We start from the raw sequence: 16,410 nt of genomic DNA on the forward strand, positions 1-16,410 counted from the left end.
TTACCATCACTTAGGGTGATGCACTGAGGACCAATGATCACGTATGTTGCTTTCTTGCCCAGTGTGCACCACCTCCATCTAATAATGAAGAAACATCCTGTCAAACCCAAATGGAGGGACATGTTGAAAACCCAGCTTATACTATTAAAAGTCAATTTCTCAAAAGACAAAGGCTGAGAAACTGTTTAGATTTGGGGGGAAATGCTATGAAGGACAGTATTGGGACAATTTGGTAAAATTTGAATTGTTGTATATTAGATAATAGTATCAATGTTAAATTTCCCGAATTTGATCACTGTGCTGTGATTATGTAAAAGAACACTGTTTTCCTTTGTGTGCTTCTGTGTATAGAAAGGAAAGAAGCAAATGAGGAGAAATGTTAATAATGGGAGAGAATGTTAACAATGGGAGATCCTAGGTAGTGGAATACTGAATTTACCTGGATGACTGACATGGTTCAATTAAGTTAAAAAAAAGGGACTTCCCTGGTGGCGCAGTGGTTAAGAATCCGCCTGCCAACGCAGCAGACGTGGGTTTGATCCCTGGTCCGGGAAGATCCCATATGCCACAGAGCAACTAAGCCTGTGAGCCACTACTGAAGCCTGTGCGCCCTAGAGCCCGCAAGCCACAACTACTGAGCCTACGCACCGCAACTACTGAAGCCCGTGCACCTAGAGCCCATGCTCTGCAACAAGCCACCGCAACGAAAAGCCCGTGCACCGCAATGAAGAGCAGCCCCTGCTAGCCGCAGTTAGAGAAAGCCCGCACGCGGCAATGCCAACGCAGCCAAAAATAAATAAATAAATTTATTTAAAAATATGGTAGCTCTTAGTTTTATTATGATAAACTTTCCCACAAAAAGATAGACCTAAATGCTTGATCTTTTTTTTGTGATATGTGGGCCTCTCACCGTTGTGGCCTCTCCCGTTGTGGAGCACAGGCTCCGGATGCGCAGGCTCAGCAGCCATGGCTCATGGGCCCAGCCGCTCCGCGGCATGTGGGATCTTCCCAGACCGGGGCACGAACCCATGTCCCCTGCATCGGCAGGCGGACTCTCAACCACTGCGCCACCAGGGAAGCCCTAAATGCTTGATCTTTGGTGCACACCTTAAGTAAGTAAGTGTTTGCCTCAAATTACCTAAGAAGCAGCAAAAAAAAAAAAAAAAAACAGAAAAAAGAAAATGCACAGAAGCTTGCAACTATATTTATTAGAAATACATTATCACTTGGAAGTTCCCTTCTTTAAAGGTTGAAGATTTGTTCCAGGCACTGTTTCTTCTGTTTTAATCAAAGTCCCCTCAACATGGCAGTAATCCCGGCTCTCTGGATGCACACAGCCCAAGGGATGGCGGGTTCCACCACAAACCCAACCCGAGGCACCACACTGAGTCCTGGGGCAGCACTATAGAAGCCAGGCCTCTTCTGTGTCCAGGTGGTTGTGGAGTTGTCACAGCTGGGGACCTGAGACATGGGTCTCCTGGGCAGTCACAGCATCAGTTCAGCTTGCCTGTGGAGCTCACGCTTCACCTTTTCTTCACAAACTTCTTTCTGGAAGCATTGGGATTTAACCGTCTCCTGCCGGCTCCCAAGGTGCTGTCTCGGACCTGCAAGGTAGCTGACCGGCTGGAGATGTCATTCTCTGCAAAGGGAGACACCCCAGCTATGTAGTCAGGGGCAAACACGTCAGTTTTCTGCCTGGCCTTTCGGGAGAGTCGCAGCTGAGGGAAGCGCTGGTCCTCGGTCAGGTGCGGGTTGATGGCATACTTGCCCCCTTTGGGAGTGGGGAGTGAATACTGCAAATAAGACGAGGAAAGGCCATTAGGAGGACGGGGATTCGTATTTATACACATCAGATCCTGTTACGTAAAGCTTACCTGACAACTCTGCACGTAGGCAGACGACACCAAAGGAGTCTATCATCACTGCCTACTGTGCACTGAGTACATGACATGCATCTTCCCAGTTGAGCCTACTCTCACCTCACAGATGAAAAGCAACATGGTATTTTGACTACATTCCCTCAACAAAAGACAGAAAGAATTACACTAAAACACAGAACCCTAGTAGGCAGGTACCATTTTCATAATGGTATAGGTTAGCACTTCTGAAATAACTAAACACACACACACACACACACACACAGACTCCAGTTGAACAAAATTATAATTATGGAAAATGGTGTTATGAAGGGTGTTATGGATATTAGAGGGAGGGCTAGAATGAACTCTGTGGTGTTGAACTGAAAGTGAAGTTATAAATTCAATTTTTAATACAGATAAGAGAAAAAATATTAATATGTGTATTTATATACAATATTTCCCATCTTTGTCCACTGCGGGCCTAGAATTAATGACACCCTAGGACAATGAGCACACCCATTGTCCAGTGCCCAGATCTTTGCTTCTAAAAACTTAAGAGCTCCTTAGAGAAATGGCTGATTCCAGGGCACAGGCAGGGAGGTGTAAGAGTCGGAATAGCTTGCTGTGCCAGAAAGTAAAAGTGTTCAATGAATAACTAGGGCACATCAAAAAGACACAGAAGCCATCCTGAAAGGGCTCCATGAACAGTTTGAGTATCAAAATAAATAAGGATAGCAATGGATCACAGCCTACAGACTACAATAAAAATCCATGCGACCACACTCATATAAATGATATATGGGAAAGTTCCTCTTTACAGCAGAATGGCAAGTAATAAATATGGAGAAGAAATGATGCAATTAGAAAATCACCATTTGGCAACCTTCATTGTAAAAACTGATTCAGATGACTTTAACCAGTAAAAATTTGATGAGAAACAGTATTCACACAGTATCAGACTATCTTTCTCTAAGTTACTTATTAATTACAGATAATAACCTTGCAGGAAATTTGGTAATCTTGGTTTTGGTAATTATAATTATATTGTGGTTACACAAGAAACCTCCAACTAAGTGATCAAAGTTATTACCAGCAGTAAATTGGACACAGCCTGAATCTAACCAGGAGGAAACACCAGACAAACCCAAGGTAAGGGAGAGTCTACAAAGTAACTGCTTTGTACTCTTCAAAACTGTTCAAAAATGTCAAGGTCATGAAAGACAGCAGACCTGAGAAACTACTTCAGTTTAAAAGAGACTAAGGAGACAGGACAATGAAATGCAACAATGAAATGCAACGTGTGATCCTAGACTGGATCCTGGACCCCAAACAAACCCCCTTCTCTTGCTGTAAAGGAAATCTGTGGCAAAGTTTGAATATGGTCTAAGGACTCCCCTGGCGGTCCAGTGGTTAAGACTCTGCACTTCCAATGCAGGGGGCAAGGGTTCGATCCTTAGTTGGGGAACTAAGATCCCACGTGCCACGCGGCACAGCCAGAAAAAAAAAAAAAGTCTGAATATGGTCCAGATTAGATAGTATTGAAGTAATGTTAACTTCTTGGTTTTGGTAATTGTATTGTGGGTATCTAAGACGGAGTCCTTGTTTCAGGAAACACACACTGAAGTATCTAGGTGCAAAAGGGCATCATGCACAATTTACTCTCAGATGGTTTAGGGGAAAAGAAAAAATATACATATAAATGATAAAGCAAATATAGTGGTGATTAAATTGGGAAATCTAAGTGAAAGCTAAATGGGAATTATTTGTACTATTTTTGGCAACTTTTCTATAAATCTAAAATTATTTCGGGGCTTCCCTGGTGGTGCAGTGGTTAAGAATCTGCCTGCCAATGAAAGAAACATGGGTTCGAGCCCTGGCCCGGGACGATCCCACATGCCGCGGAGTAACTAAGCCCGTGCACAACTACTGAGCCTGTGCTCTAGAGCCCGCGAGCCACGACTACTGAGCCCATGTGCCACAACTACTGAAGCCCGTGCACCAAGAGCCCGTGCTCAGGAACAAGAGAAGCCACCGCAATGAGAAGCCCACACACTGCAACGAAGAGTAGCCCCCGCTCACCACAACTAGAGAAAGCCTGAGTGCAGCAATGAAGGCCCAACGCAGCCATACATACATAAATAAATGTATTAAAAACCTACAAGATACCATTAAAAAAATTTATTTCAAAATAGAAAGTTAAAAAAAAACAACAAACCTTTCTAACGTTAGTGGCATGCACCATACCTGGAGAACTCAGAGCCAGGTCAGCCACACTCATACTTGCCTGCCTGTCAACCCTTCTCTCCTGATTCCTCAAAACAAATCCACCCCGCTGTGTATCCAGCCCAGGACTCTTGTGCTGAGTATTTACACAACTTTCCCTTGTGGTTCCTGAAGCTTCTTGACATTCTACCCATCCTCACATTCCCACACAAATCCATCCTCCAGCATCCTGCAAACCATCCCTCTTGGTGACCCCACATATATTTGGCCCTTGCTTTTTACCGTGTGGAATTACTGGTTATTTCTCCTTAGACTGCAAAGTCCTCTAAAACCTCACAGGGAGGTTGAGTTGTGAGCTCTCCCCACCTGCCTTGGTCCCTGGATCACAGGCTTTCAATAACTATCTTTAGAAACCAGGAGGGTTTGTTTGTCCTCTCTGATCATTTCGATCCTGGTGCTAAAAGGTCTCACTTTCCCGACCTGGGCCCTGCTGTTAGGGGAGCAGGAGATGCGCCACTCACCCGGAGGCCCCGAGGATTCAGCACCTTAGGGTTGCGGGAAAAGTGCATGCACAGGGTTCCATCGTCGCTGACGGTCACAGACACCTTCTTCAGTGTCTTGTTTCCACATTGTGCACAGAACACTCTGCTCATGTCAGATGTTGTCCTGCAGAAACAAAGGAGATGCATCACACTGGAACCAGAGGCAGCAAACCCCATCCCCAGAGCACAAGGTGAGTCTCGGGCCTCAGAGGAGACACAAGAAATGGGGACAGGCTGAACTGCACTGCACACATCCCAGACCAAGGCCGCCTGCCCTCCCGCTGCTGATATAAGCACACTGCTGCTGCACGGCTCCCACGGCAAAGGTAAATGACACAAGAAGCAAGTTAGTAAGTAAGAAAACTGAGCAGAATGTTGTTACAGTAATAATGAACTCTTACTGAATTTTGTTAGGCATTATTCCACAAGTTTAATGTCAAAATAACCTTATGAAGTTGGGTTCCCCATTTTACGGATGGGGAAACGAAGGCAAGGTAAGGCAGCTTGCTCAAGGTCACAGAGCTAGTAAGTGGCAGGTATAAACCCAGGGAATCTGGCTCCAGAGTCAGTGCTCTTACCACCACCATACTTTCTCAAGGGTCATATTATTACATTACTCAACTATTTCTGAATACCTTGTGCCCAAGTATCAGCCTAGGCATTAAGCCAGGAGGTGGCTCTGGAGGTGCTGAGAATTTACTAACCAATAGGCAACACTATCAAAGCTGCTATGATTGAATGGGTGAATGGGCTCAAGGCCCAACGATGGACCCTGAGCAGGCAAAGCTGCTGTTGTCAGGGACCAAGCAGGAGCCCTGGTGTCTGTCCTTGAGGAATTCACCCTCAGTTCCCAGAGGTAAGGACACAAGAGCTGCATGAAACTGCCAGAGAAGCCAGGCCCTTTCCTGAAGTCTCTGCGAGTGAACTAAGCAACAGGGGCTAGGAAATAATTATTTTGTGCAAGAAACCATTCAGTCACTGGGGTTAATCTAACAAGAATGGAGAACATTTCCAAGTGTTTCTAAGAACGAATGTTAATTTGAGGAACTTAGAGCTTTTGTAACAAAGGACAATGGGGGAAATGAGATTTCATGAAGCAAAAAGCTTTACCGTCATGAGCCTGGCACGTTTACACACTAAAGATTCAAAGAATGCAGAGGCAGTTTTGAGGACTGGCTCCCCAGCAGACCTGCAGAGGACGGTAACAGAGATGGGCCCCGAGCCACGTGGGGGAGCAGGGCTCATCCAGGCTACTCCACCGTCAGTGGAACAGCACTGGGGACACAGGGAGAGACACCTTACTGCTTTGGAAAGCAGTGCACACAGGCCTCCACAGTAAGGGGCTCCACTAGATACCCGACATGATGGCCACCACGTCTAGACTGAATCTGTGGAAAGGCTGGAAGCCACCAAGTTCCCAGGGCCACGCTTCACTCAACAGCAGGGCTGCAGTATAATCTCTTCCATTCCAACCAGATCTCGTATCCGGGGGCCTCTCCACACAACACCAGCCCTCACCACGAGAAAAACCAATTCATGAAGCAGAAAAGAAATGGGGAGGAGGGCATGGTCAATGAACTAAACAGTTCACCTCAACGGAGCACTTCCTATGCGCCAGACAAGCACTCTTTTATGTGACGATCTCCCTAGTTCCTCACAACCACCTTTCTAATTTTACATAAGAAGAATCTGAGGTACAGAGAAGCTGACCAACTTCTGCAAAGTCACATAGCTACTAGGAGACAGAATCTGGATTGGAACCCACATAGTCTGGATCCAGAGTCCATTTTTTTTTTAAATAGAAAATTTCAAACATAAACCAAAGACCACAATGAACCCTCATGGACCCATCACCCAGCTTCATCTCTACCCTCACGCATTCCTCCCACTTCTGTTTTATTTCAAAGCAAGTTCCAGACATTATCCCATCCATAAACATTTCGGCACTGACTGCTAAACGACTAGGGCTCTTTGCTCTAGAACCCACACCCTTAATCCTATACACAAAGGTAAGGACAAAAAACACGTGCCCTCATGCCACGGAGCAGCTGAGCCCGTGAGCCATGGCCGTTGAGCCTGCGCTTCCGGAGCGTCCGGAGCCTGTGCTCCGCAACGGGAGAGGCCACAGCAGTGAGAGGCCCGCATATCAACAACAAAAAAAAACACGCGCCCTGGCTTTGTCAGGTGGGAGGTCACTGGCCACCTCTGTGCCCTGGTGGGGGCAGAACCTGGCCCGAGTAGGAATGACAAGGTGGAGGGAATGCCTGCACACAAGGCAAGGCTCTCCTTCAAGAAGTCTGTAGAAGGTTTAGGAACAGAGGAGTGTTCAACAGAGGGGCACTGAGCCCAGGTTATCGGCTACATACTTGAAACAGCCATGGCAGCGCAAGATGTAGCTCCGGGCTTCGCGGATCAGCATGCCGTTCACGGCCAGCACGTGCAGCCCCATCTGGAGCAGGACATTCTGCAACCAACAAGTTAAAGGGAAACTGAACTCATAGCAAAACCAAGAATTGTTTAATATCTGCATAATCACAGTTAAAAGAACTTCCCAAACCCTGGTTTGGCTCATAAAGGGCTTCTGCTAAAGAAAAGCAAGCTTAGGATACCTCTCAAGACATGTAAACTAGGACAAGGACCCAGATTTTTCTTATCTCAAGTGCCATGGACTGTGATCATCATTTTGCCAAGGCCTCCTTTAGCAATCTCTCTTAACAGAGACATTTATTGTGTCAGAGCAAATACACTAATTTCTGGACTGAAAACCTCTACAGTCTCCAAATACTTAACTGAGCACAGAACGTTACGCACACTGAAAGAAAAGCAGCAACAGATCATGAATACTGAACATCAGAAATTTAATATACCACATACATTCTATAGGTATACTATGATTCCCTAACCTCCAAGCAAAACTAAAAATTACCAAAGAGCACAGGCAAAGTTTCTAGAGCCAGGAAAAGAAGCATTACACAACAGCCCTGTACACACCCCCAGAACTCCAAAGGACCACTGCCTGTAACAGGTATGACACCAAGCCCAGGGCCAGCCAATGCCCATTCCACCCACCTGCATGGCGAAGTCTGTAGTCACACAGCCGACCCGCACATCCTTCGGGATGGCGCACTGCTTCATCTCCTGCTGGACCTGCTTGATGTTGCTGGGGGTTATCCACCCACCCCCGTCATCATCACTGTCTTGGTCCTTCCCTTCTTCAAATCCATTCTCTTCGTTCTCTTCCTCACTTGGAATAGCCTCACCTTTGTCAATCTGAAACGTTAACAGAATTCAAACTTCTCGCCCACAGGAGCAGCCGCGAGACGCTAGTCTGTTGTCATCAGGAGATCATAAAGCAGGGCCTTACCAGCAGCTCCTTCAGTTCATGATCAATATTAGGCAAAGGATTTCTCCAGAACACAAAGGAACTGAATTCTAGGTCCTCAGGCTCACCGACTGGGTGTCCATGTTCTATTGTTCCTCGTGCGGGTTTAGGCTGAAGTTAAAAGAAAAATAATTTTAAAACCTGAAAATTGAGAGGGTTATAGATGGAATGATATACGATATACAAGCCAGATCAGACAAGGATGGACAAACTATGGTATCTGTCTAGGTAAATTTGGTTCCCTCTAAACAGACAATTTGTGGAGATCTGACATGTAACAGAAAAGAGCATGAAGAGCCTGGCCTGTCTAAGAAATTACCTTTGAGGGCAGATGGAAACCAGAAATGTGTAGAGGAGTTTCTGGGTGCTGAATTGATGAACTCACTTTAACCTTTAAAAAGAAAAGAAAAAAGTGACAGCTCTAAGCAAAGAAATACAGGTTGAAAATTCAACATGGAAGAGTAATTTAAAAAACAGAAAACAAAATACTTCCCCCTGGTTATTGAAATAAAAGATATTCAATGTTTTTTAAGAAGTGGGAAACATAAAAATATATGTAAAGAATTTTTTAAAAAATAAATTTATTTATTTTTATTTTTGGCTGCGTTGGGTCTTTGTTGCTGCGCGCGGCCTTTTCTCTAGTTGCGGTGAGCGGGGGCTACTCTTCATTGAGGTACGTGGGCTTCTCATTACGGTGGCTTCTCTTGTTGCGGAGCACGGGCTCTAGGCGCATGGGCTTCAGTAGTTGTGGCTTGCGGGCTCTAGAGCACAGGCTCAGTAGTTGTGGCGCACAGGCTTAGTAGCTCTGTGGCATATGGGATCTTCCTGGACCAGGGCTCGAACCCGTGTCCCCTGCATTGGCAGGCGTATTCTTAACCACTGAGCCACCAGGGAAGCCCATAAAGAATTATTCAGGGATTCCACTACTACCAAATAACCACCTTAGGACATTTCTTTTTTGTCCCTAGACATAAAGGTTTAATGAACATCATTATGTATAAAACTTGGAAGTATCTTTGGTTATATCCTTAGGATAAATGCCTAAGAGTGGAATTGCTGGGTCAAAAGACAGGCTGTTTTAAAGCTTCTGATACAAAACAGCTAACTCCTGCCCAAAAGACTGCAGGAAAGGGCAATTTTTAGGAATCTCAAATTGACAGATGCCAAAGCAGAAACCCAGCTGAGCCACAAAGTCAGAGTTTATATAAAACTATTCCCTTCACTCCAATCGCCCCAAAACATTCTGGTGACACACAGATGTCTATATTTTAGGCATCACTTTTAGACTTCTTGGATTGGAGGACTCTACACTTGGTTGAAAACAAGTGAAGGCAGTTCTGACTAGAATAGAATCATGAGCCCACTACAGTTTTGATGACCTTAGACAGTGGAGATAAAGTAATTCTTTGCAAACACTACTTGAAATTACTTATTACAATATAAGGTTAATAATCTATCTTTCAAAATCCTCTGGCCTGGAAACAGGCAATGGGGTCCAGGCACAAAACCATTAGTCTCTTCAACTTAGCCAAGCTGGACAAGTCCCTAAAAGCACAACAGGAACCCAGAATTTTAAAGGTAGCAAGAGTTGAAAAAAATGGTAATCATTTAAAGTGTTCTTTCTTGCTTGCTTCTGGAAAAGAATTCTATTTTTAAAAAACTAGTGAGAGGGGCTTCCCTGATGGCACAGTGGTTAAGAATCTGCCCGCCAATGCAGGAGACACAGGTTCAAGCCCTGGTCCAGGAAGATCCCACATGCCATGGAGCAACTAAGCCCGTGCACTGCAACTACTGAGCCTGCGCTCTAGAGCCCGTGAGCCACAATTACTGAGGCCTGCGCACCTAGAGCCCGTGCACCGCAGTAAAGAGCAGCCCCCACTCGCCACAACTAGAGAAAGCCTGCCCGCAGCAACGAAGACCCAAAACAGCCCAAAAAAAGAGAATATTTTTACTTTCTGCATTTTATTATTTTAATTTATTTTATCTATTTGGTTGCACCAGGTCTTAGTTGAGACAGGCTGGTTCCTTAGTTGTGACATGCGAATTCTTAGTTGCAGCATGGGGATATAGTTCCCTGAGCAGGGACCGAGCATTGGGAGCAGGGAGTCTTAACCACTGTGCCACCAGGGAAGTCCCTGCATTTTTAAATTTAACCACCCTTACCAAGAACCTACAGGTCAAGACTGAGACATGCTTGCTAATTGCAATGTATGAACCTTATCTGGATCCTCATCCAAACAAGTAAACTATTTAAAAAATGTTATAAAATAATTGAGAAATGTGAACACAGATTGGATATTTGATGATATCAGGGAATTACTATTAATTTTGTGTAGGTGTAATATTGGTTTTGTGGTTATTTTTTTAAGAGACATACCTTATCTTTAGAGACACACCAAGAAATATCTATCAGTGAAATGTTAGGCTGTCTGAGTTCAAAATATTCAGGGCTGAGGTTGGGTAAAGATGAAAACAGATCATGAGCTGACGACTGTGGAGGCAGAATGATGGGGACACTGGGTCCATTATACTATTCCCTCTACTTCTGTACATCTGATAGTTCTCATAATAAAAAGTTAAAACAGATAAAACCAACAATCTTTCTTATTTACCTTTTCTGGTTCTGGTTTTAGGTGAGACACCCCAACAAACTCTGCTTCCAGCTGGTAGGTAAGTGCCAGTACTTGGATATCTGTGGCAGAGAGGCTGGGATAGTCTCCAGTTTTCTTTGAAAACTCAGTCACTGTAAACAAGAGATTCCCAACTTCAGTTAAAAGCAAAGAGCTATATGACCTTGGATAACCATAATGAAAGTATGAAAAGAACTTAGGATCAGTATCCCAAGAAAAACCTCTTAACACTTACATCCATTTCCTGATCTTTTTCTATTCATAAATGATACATTTGTATTCTCTATCACCAAGATTTCTGCCAGTTAGGTTTACAGTGATGTCCTTACTGAGTGCAGATGAAGGAACAGAACAAAGTTAACAGAAAGTCAACAGAAGTTAGCATAATGTTTGCAAATGAGAGTTCCTTATCTAGACTTTGGTATTATGTTTGAATAGAAGGTCTCTTCTCTCCCAGCAATAAAATTCTCTAACAATCCATATTAATAGAATGATCAGATTCCAAAATGGGACGGAAAGCTGATTCAGCCAATAATTGTCATCTATCATGAAACAAAAATATTGGGTTATTCTGTAACAAGTATCAGACAGTTTTGTATGTAAACCCACCCAACAAGAAAACCCACATCCCTATTTAACACAAAGTAAACTCCAGCTGTTGCTATTGTTATTCTCCTGAGACATCAATAACAAACACATATAATAATATCTTGACACATTAACAGAAAGGTGTCTTCTGCTACACTAGCACAAGGAACAATAAGTATATGGCTCACATTTTCTAAAAATGCAGCAATTAATTAACAGCAGCTAAAATTTAGTGGGGGCTTCCCTGGTGGTGCAGTGGTTGAGAGTCCACCTGCCGATGCAGGGGACACGGGTTCGTGCCCCGGTCCGGGAAGATCCCACATGCCGTGGAGAGGCTGGGTCCATGCGCCATGGCCGCTGAGCCTGTGCGTCCGGAGCCTGTGCTCCGCCACGGGAGAGGCCACAACAGTGAGAGGCCCGCATACCGCAAAAAAAAAAAAAAAAAATTGGTGGGTACTTACTATGTATCAGGCAGTGTTTAAAACTTTTCATTTTAGGGCCTCCCTGGTGGCGCAGTGGTTGAGAGTCCGCCTGCCGATGCAGGGGATGCGGGTTCGTGCCCCGGTCTGGGAGGATCCCATATGCCGCGGAGCGGCTGGGCCCGTGAGCCATGGCCGCTGGGCCTGCGCATCCGGAGCCTGTGCTCCGCAACGGGAGAGGCCACAACAGTGAGAGGCCCGCGTACCACAAAAAGATAAAAAAAAAACTTTTCATTTTATCCTTCAGCCAAATCTTTTTTTTAAACTGAAGTATAGTTGATTTACAATGTTGTTAATTACTGCTGCACGGCAAAGTAACTCAGTTATACATATACATACATCCCTTTTTAAAATATTCTTTTCCATTATGGTTTATCATTGGATATTGAATATAGCTGTCTGTGCTATACAGTAGCACCTTGTTGTTTATCCATTTTATATTTATTTATTTTTACTGTGTTGGGTCTTCGTTTTTGTGCGAGGGCTTTCTCTAGTTGTGGCAAGCGGGAGCCTTGGCCTCCCGGTGCGCAGGCCTCTCACTATCGCGGCCTCTCTTGTTGCGGAGCACAGGCTCCAGACGCGCAGGCTCAGTAGTTGTGGCTCACGGGCCTAGTTGCTCCACGGCATGTGGGATCCACCCAGACCAGGGCTCGAACCCGTGTCCCCTGCATCAACAGGCAGATTCTCAACCACTGCGCCACCAGGGAAGCCCCAAATCTTTTTTTTTAAAACTGAAGTATAGTTGATTTGCAATGTTGTTAATTACTTCTGCACAGCAAAGTAATTCAGTTATACATATACATACATTCCTTTTTAAAATATTCTTTTCCGGGCCTCCCTGGTGGCGCAAGTGGTTGAGAGTCCGCCTGCCGATGCAGGGGATGCGGGTTCGTGCCCCGGTCTGGGAGGATCCCATATGCCGCGGAGCGGCTGGGCCCGTGAGCCATGGCCGCTAAGCCTGCGCGTCCGGAGCCTGCGCGTCCGGAGCCTGTGCTCCGCAACGGGGGAGGCCACAACAGTGAGAGGCCCGCATACCGCAAAAAAAAAAAAAAAAAAAAAAAAAAAAAAATATATATATATATATATATATTCTTTTCCATTATGGTTTATCATTGGATATTGAATATAGCTGTCTGTGCTATACAGTAGCACCTTCTTGTTTATCCATTTTATATATAAAAGCTTACATCTGCTCGCCCCAACGTTCCCCAACCCCCTTCCCCTTGGCAACCACATGTCTGTTCTCTATGTCTGTGATCCTGTTTCTATTTCAGAAAGGTTCATTTGTGTCACATTTTAGATTCCACATATAAGTCATATCATATGGTTATTTGTCTTTCTCTTTCTGACTTCACTTAGTATGATAATGTCTAGTTACATCCATGTTGCTGCAAATGGCATTATTTCGTTCTTTTTTATGACTGAGTAGTATTCCATTGTATACATGTACCATATCTTCTTTATCTGTTCATCATCAATGGACATTTAGGTTGTTTCCATGTCTTGGCTATTGTGAATAGTGCTGCTATGAATATAGGAGTGCATGTATCTTTTTGAATTACTATAGTTTTGTCTGGATATATGCCCAGGAGTGGGAATGCTTCAGCCAAATCTTATGAAGTAAGTACTGTTAGTATTTCCTCAAAAAGATAAGTAACTTGTCAAAGATCACACAGCTAGGATGCTGGAGAAAGCTAAAGAAGTCACAAATAGTATAGGTAACAACATCTCCATTATCAGCCTTTAAACCCTAAAACACTTCCAACCACCTAGGTCCTTTCCTGGGCAGGATCATTGCCTTGATCCCTAACAAGAGAACAACGCTGACTCCTAAGCCAAGTGAGAGTTGTTTAGTTTTCTTTCAGGACTAATGTATGGCCTAAAAGCCATCCCTTTCTCTGACTTGAGGCTGGCCTCCATATCCAAAACAGTCATCACTCTTATCTACTGAAAAGAAATGAGCGAGAGTAAGAGATCTGGGTTCTTCTATTTTTAAAAATTTTTTTAACATCTTTATTGGAGTATAATTGCTTTACAGTGGTGTGTTAGTTTCTGCTGTATAACAAAGTGAATCAGCTATACATATACATATATCCCCATATCTCCTCCATCTTGCAGCTCCCTCCCATCTTCTATTTTTAATCCAAACAAATTTACTGAATACTTACAAAGCGCTGGACACTGTGCTGAGTGACATTATTCCTCATTTAATGCTCCCAGCAACCCCTGGGGTAGGTACTATTGTTAATCCTATTTTACAGATGGAGGCAACCGAGGCCTAGAGCATCTGGGTGATATTCCCAAGGGAACATAACTAGTAACTGGCAAGGCCTGGCTGACTCATGACCCAGAACTCCTCTCTCCCACCACGGTCTCCTAGACCGTGCAGTTTCTTTTATTTACTTATTTTTTGAATTTTATTTATTTTTTTATACAGCAGGTTCTTATTAGTTATCCATTTTATACATATTAGTGTATACATGTCAATCCCAATCTCCCAATTCATCCCACCACCCCCCCCCTCCCCGCCACTTTCCCCCCTTGATGTCCATACGTTTGTTCTCTCCATCTGTGTCTCTATTTCTGCCCGACCGTGCAGTTTCTAAATCAATTCTGATAAAGTATCCGGACTCCGACTAGAACCAGAGCAGGTTCAGTCAGCAACCCGGGAACCAGCTTCGCCATTAACACCGGGCAGAGACACTCACCCAGCCGCACGTATTCCGGGAAGGGCTCCCTGAAACGCAGCTCGTAGGGCAGGACTGCGAGCCGCCTGCGCGTGGCCTTATCCCGAATCTCGCTGACCACATCCCGAATGGTGTAGATGTTCTTCCCGATGTCCTGAGGGGAGACCGGCCCAACTCACAACCGCCCGCACCACGCAGCGCGCTGCCCGATTTCCCAAGCTCCTTTAGGGGCCACCAGCCCAGACCCCGCTCCTCTCCGCCGGAGCTCCCTGTACCTGCAGAGCCGCGTCTCGCAGGAAAGCCCCTGCATCGGCTACAACGTGCTCCACCGGCGGCGCCATCTTGGTCCATCGAGACCGGAGCGTGCGTGCGCATGCAGATTGCGCCCGCCCCTCTGTCCGAATCTGGGCCTCTGGGAGCCGGGAAGAGCACCCGCGGCTAAACCGCGTCTCCTGGCGGCCGCGCCAGCATCTTCCGGCTCAGGGCTCCCCGAGCGCATGCGCGGTGAGGCCGCCAGCTCTGCCTGGGTGGTGTGGGCGGGGTCAAACCTTGGGAGGGGCTGGGAGGGGCGGGGAGGGGCTGGGAGGGGCGGGGAGGGGCGGGGGGGCGGGGAGGGGCGGGGGGGGCGGGGAGGGGCGGGGGTGCTACCCGAGGAAATTCGCTTTGGCGTCTGCTCCTTAGCTCCTTCTTTACGCTTAAATGCAAATAGTCTGTATTAGTTTCATTGTTAAGAGTCAATCGATACAGATACCCTAATTTAAAGATCACAACAACCCTATGAAATAGGTACTATTTTACAGGTAAGGGGTAGCTGCTCAAGAAAACTAGGCCCAACTAACATGGATAGTGGGGTATCGAGATTACACTGAAACAAACCGACTCAGAGCCGCTTTCTTACCACGGTGCCATACCGACCACTGCTTGCTTACTTACCCCTACTTCATTTTGAGCAACTTGGGTCCAGGATCTCTTACGCCACTTACATAAGCAAGGCTCATAATTCCTTGCTGCGATTCCATAATTGAGATCTGGTCTGTTAGAAATTCATGCTGGCGAATTTTGGCTGAATGATGACTTGAGTTTTCAGTCATCCATCTTCAAAGGTGTTGAGTTATTCTAAACTTTCTTTGTCAAGTCTTCACTCCCGTTTTTACCCCTTGGTTATACTATTTTGGGGGGTGGTACGCGGGCCTCTCACTGTTGTGGCCTCTCCCGTTGCGGAGCACAGGCTCCTGACGCGCAGGCTCAGCGGCCATGGCTCACGGGCCTAGCCGCTCCGCGGCATGTGGGATCTTCCCAGACCGGGGCACGAACCCGTGTCCCCTGCATCGACAGGCGGACTCTCAACCACTGCGCCACCAGGGAAGCCCAGCCCTTGGTTATACTTTATCCATCGTACCTCCAAAAATTGTTCACTGCCCTGGGCGGGGGGGGGTCTTTTAACAGGTGCCCAAATCCCTTTTCCTTCCCCAGATGTCTCAATTTTTTTTTTTCTTTTTTGCGGGATCTTAGTTCCCCAACCAGGGATCGAACCCCGGCCCCAGCAGTGAAAGTGCCGAATCCTAAGTGCCTAGACTGCCAGGGAATTCCCTATCATATCAATTTTTTTTTGTTATTTCTCAATACTTTGAGTTTCTCTGCAGAATTTTACAATGCTGACCATTTCCTCTTTCTGGACTGTCTCCTTGCCTCACTTTGGTGTTACATCACTATCCTGGTTCCCCTGTGTCTCTGATGATTTCTCACCCTCCTTCACTGCCATCTCTTCTGCCTTGCTCACGGGGCACCCACCACAGAACTGTCTTGGCCTCTGTGTCCAAGTTTTCTCCTTCACCAATACTATATATCCCCAAGGCTTATCACAATTATCGCATTATAGGAATGCCTTTGGAATCTACAGGTCCAATCCCTGTTTATTCCCTAGCCTAGCCGTTGGCCACATCTTTCTGAAAATTTTTGGCATCTTAACTCAGGAGGAAGGTTAAAACTAAAGTAGTTTTCTCTCCTGCCCCCGCTTAAA

The 16,410-nt window shown here is 45.6% G+C and overlaps 1 protein-coding gene across 1 annotated transcript; it reads right to left on the reverse strand.

Moving 5' to 3' along the window:
• Positions 1–1,188: 1,188 nt before the first annotated feature.
• NOB1 (NIN1 (RPN12) binding protein 1 homolog) lies at positions 1,189–14,860 on the reverse strand. The gene is made up of 9 exons (XM_060083719.1): positions 14,666–14,860; positions 14,412–14,544; positions 10,619–10,749; positions 8,326–8,397; positions 7,989–8,117; positions 7,694–7,894; positions 6,991–7,088; positions 4,604–4,748; positions 1,189–1,793 (listed from the first exon to the last, which is right to left on the reverse strand). The coding sequence occupies exons 1-9, from the start codon at positions 14,729–14,731 to the stop codon at positions 1,524–1,526; spliced, it is 1,245 nt and encodes a 414-aa protein (XP_059939702.1). The 5' UTR covers positions 14,732–14,860; the 3' UTR covers positions 1,189–1,523.
• Between the last annotated feature and the right edge of the window lie 1,550 nt (positions 14,861–16,410).

The sequence above is a fragment of the Mesoplodon densirostris genome, chromosome 19 (assembly GCF_025265405.1).
Source record: "Mesoplodon densirostris isolate mMesDen1 chromosome 19, mMesDen1 primary haplotype, whole genome shotgun sequence".
Lineage (NCBI taxonomy): Eukaryota > Metazoa > Chordata > Mammalia > Artiodactyla > Ziphiidae > Mesoplodon > Mesoplodon densirostris.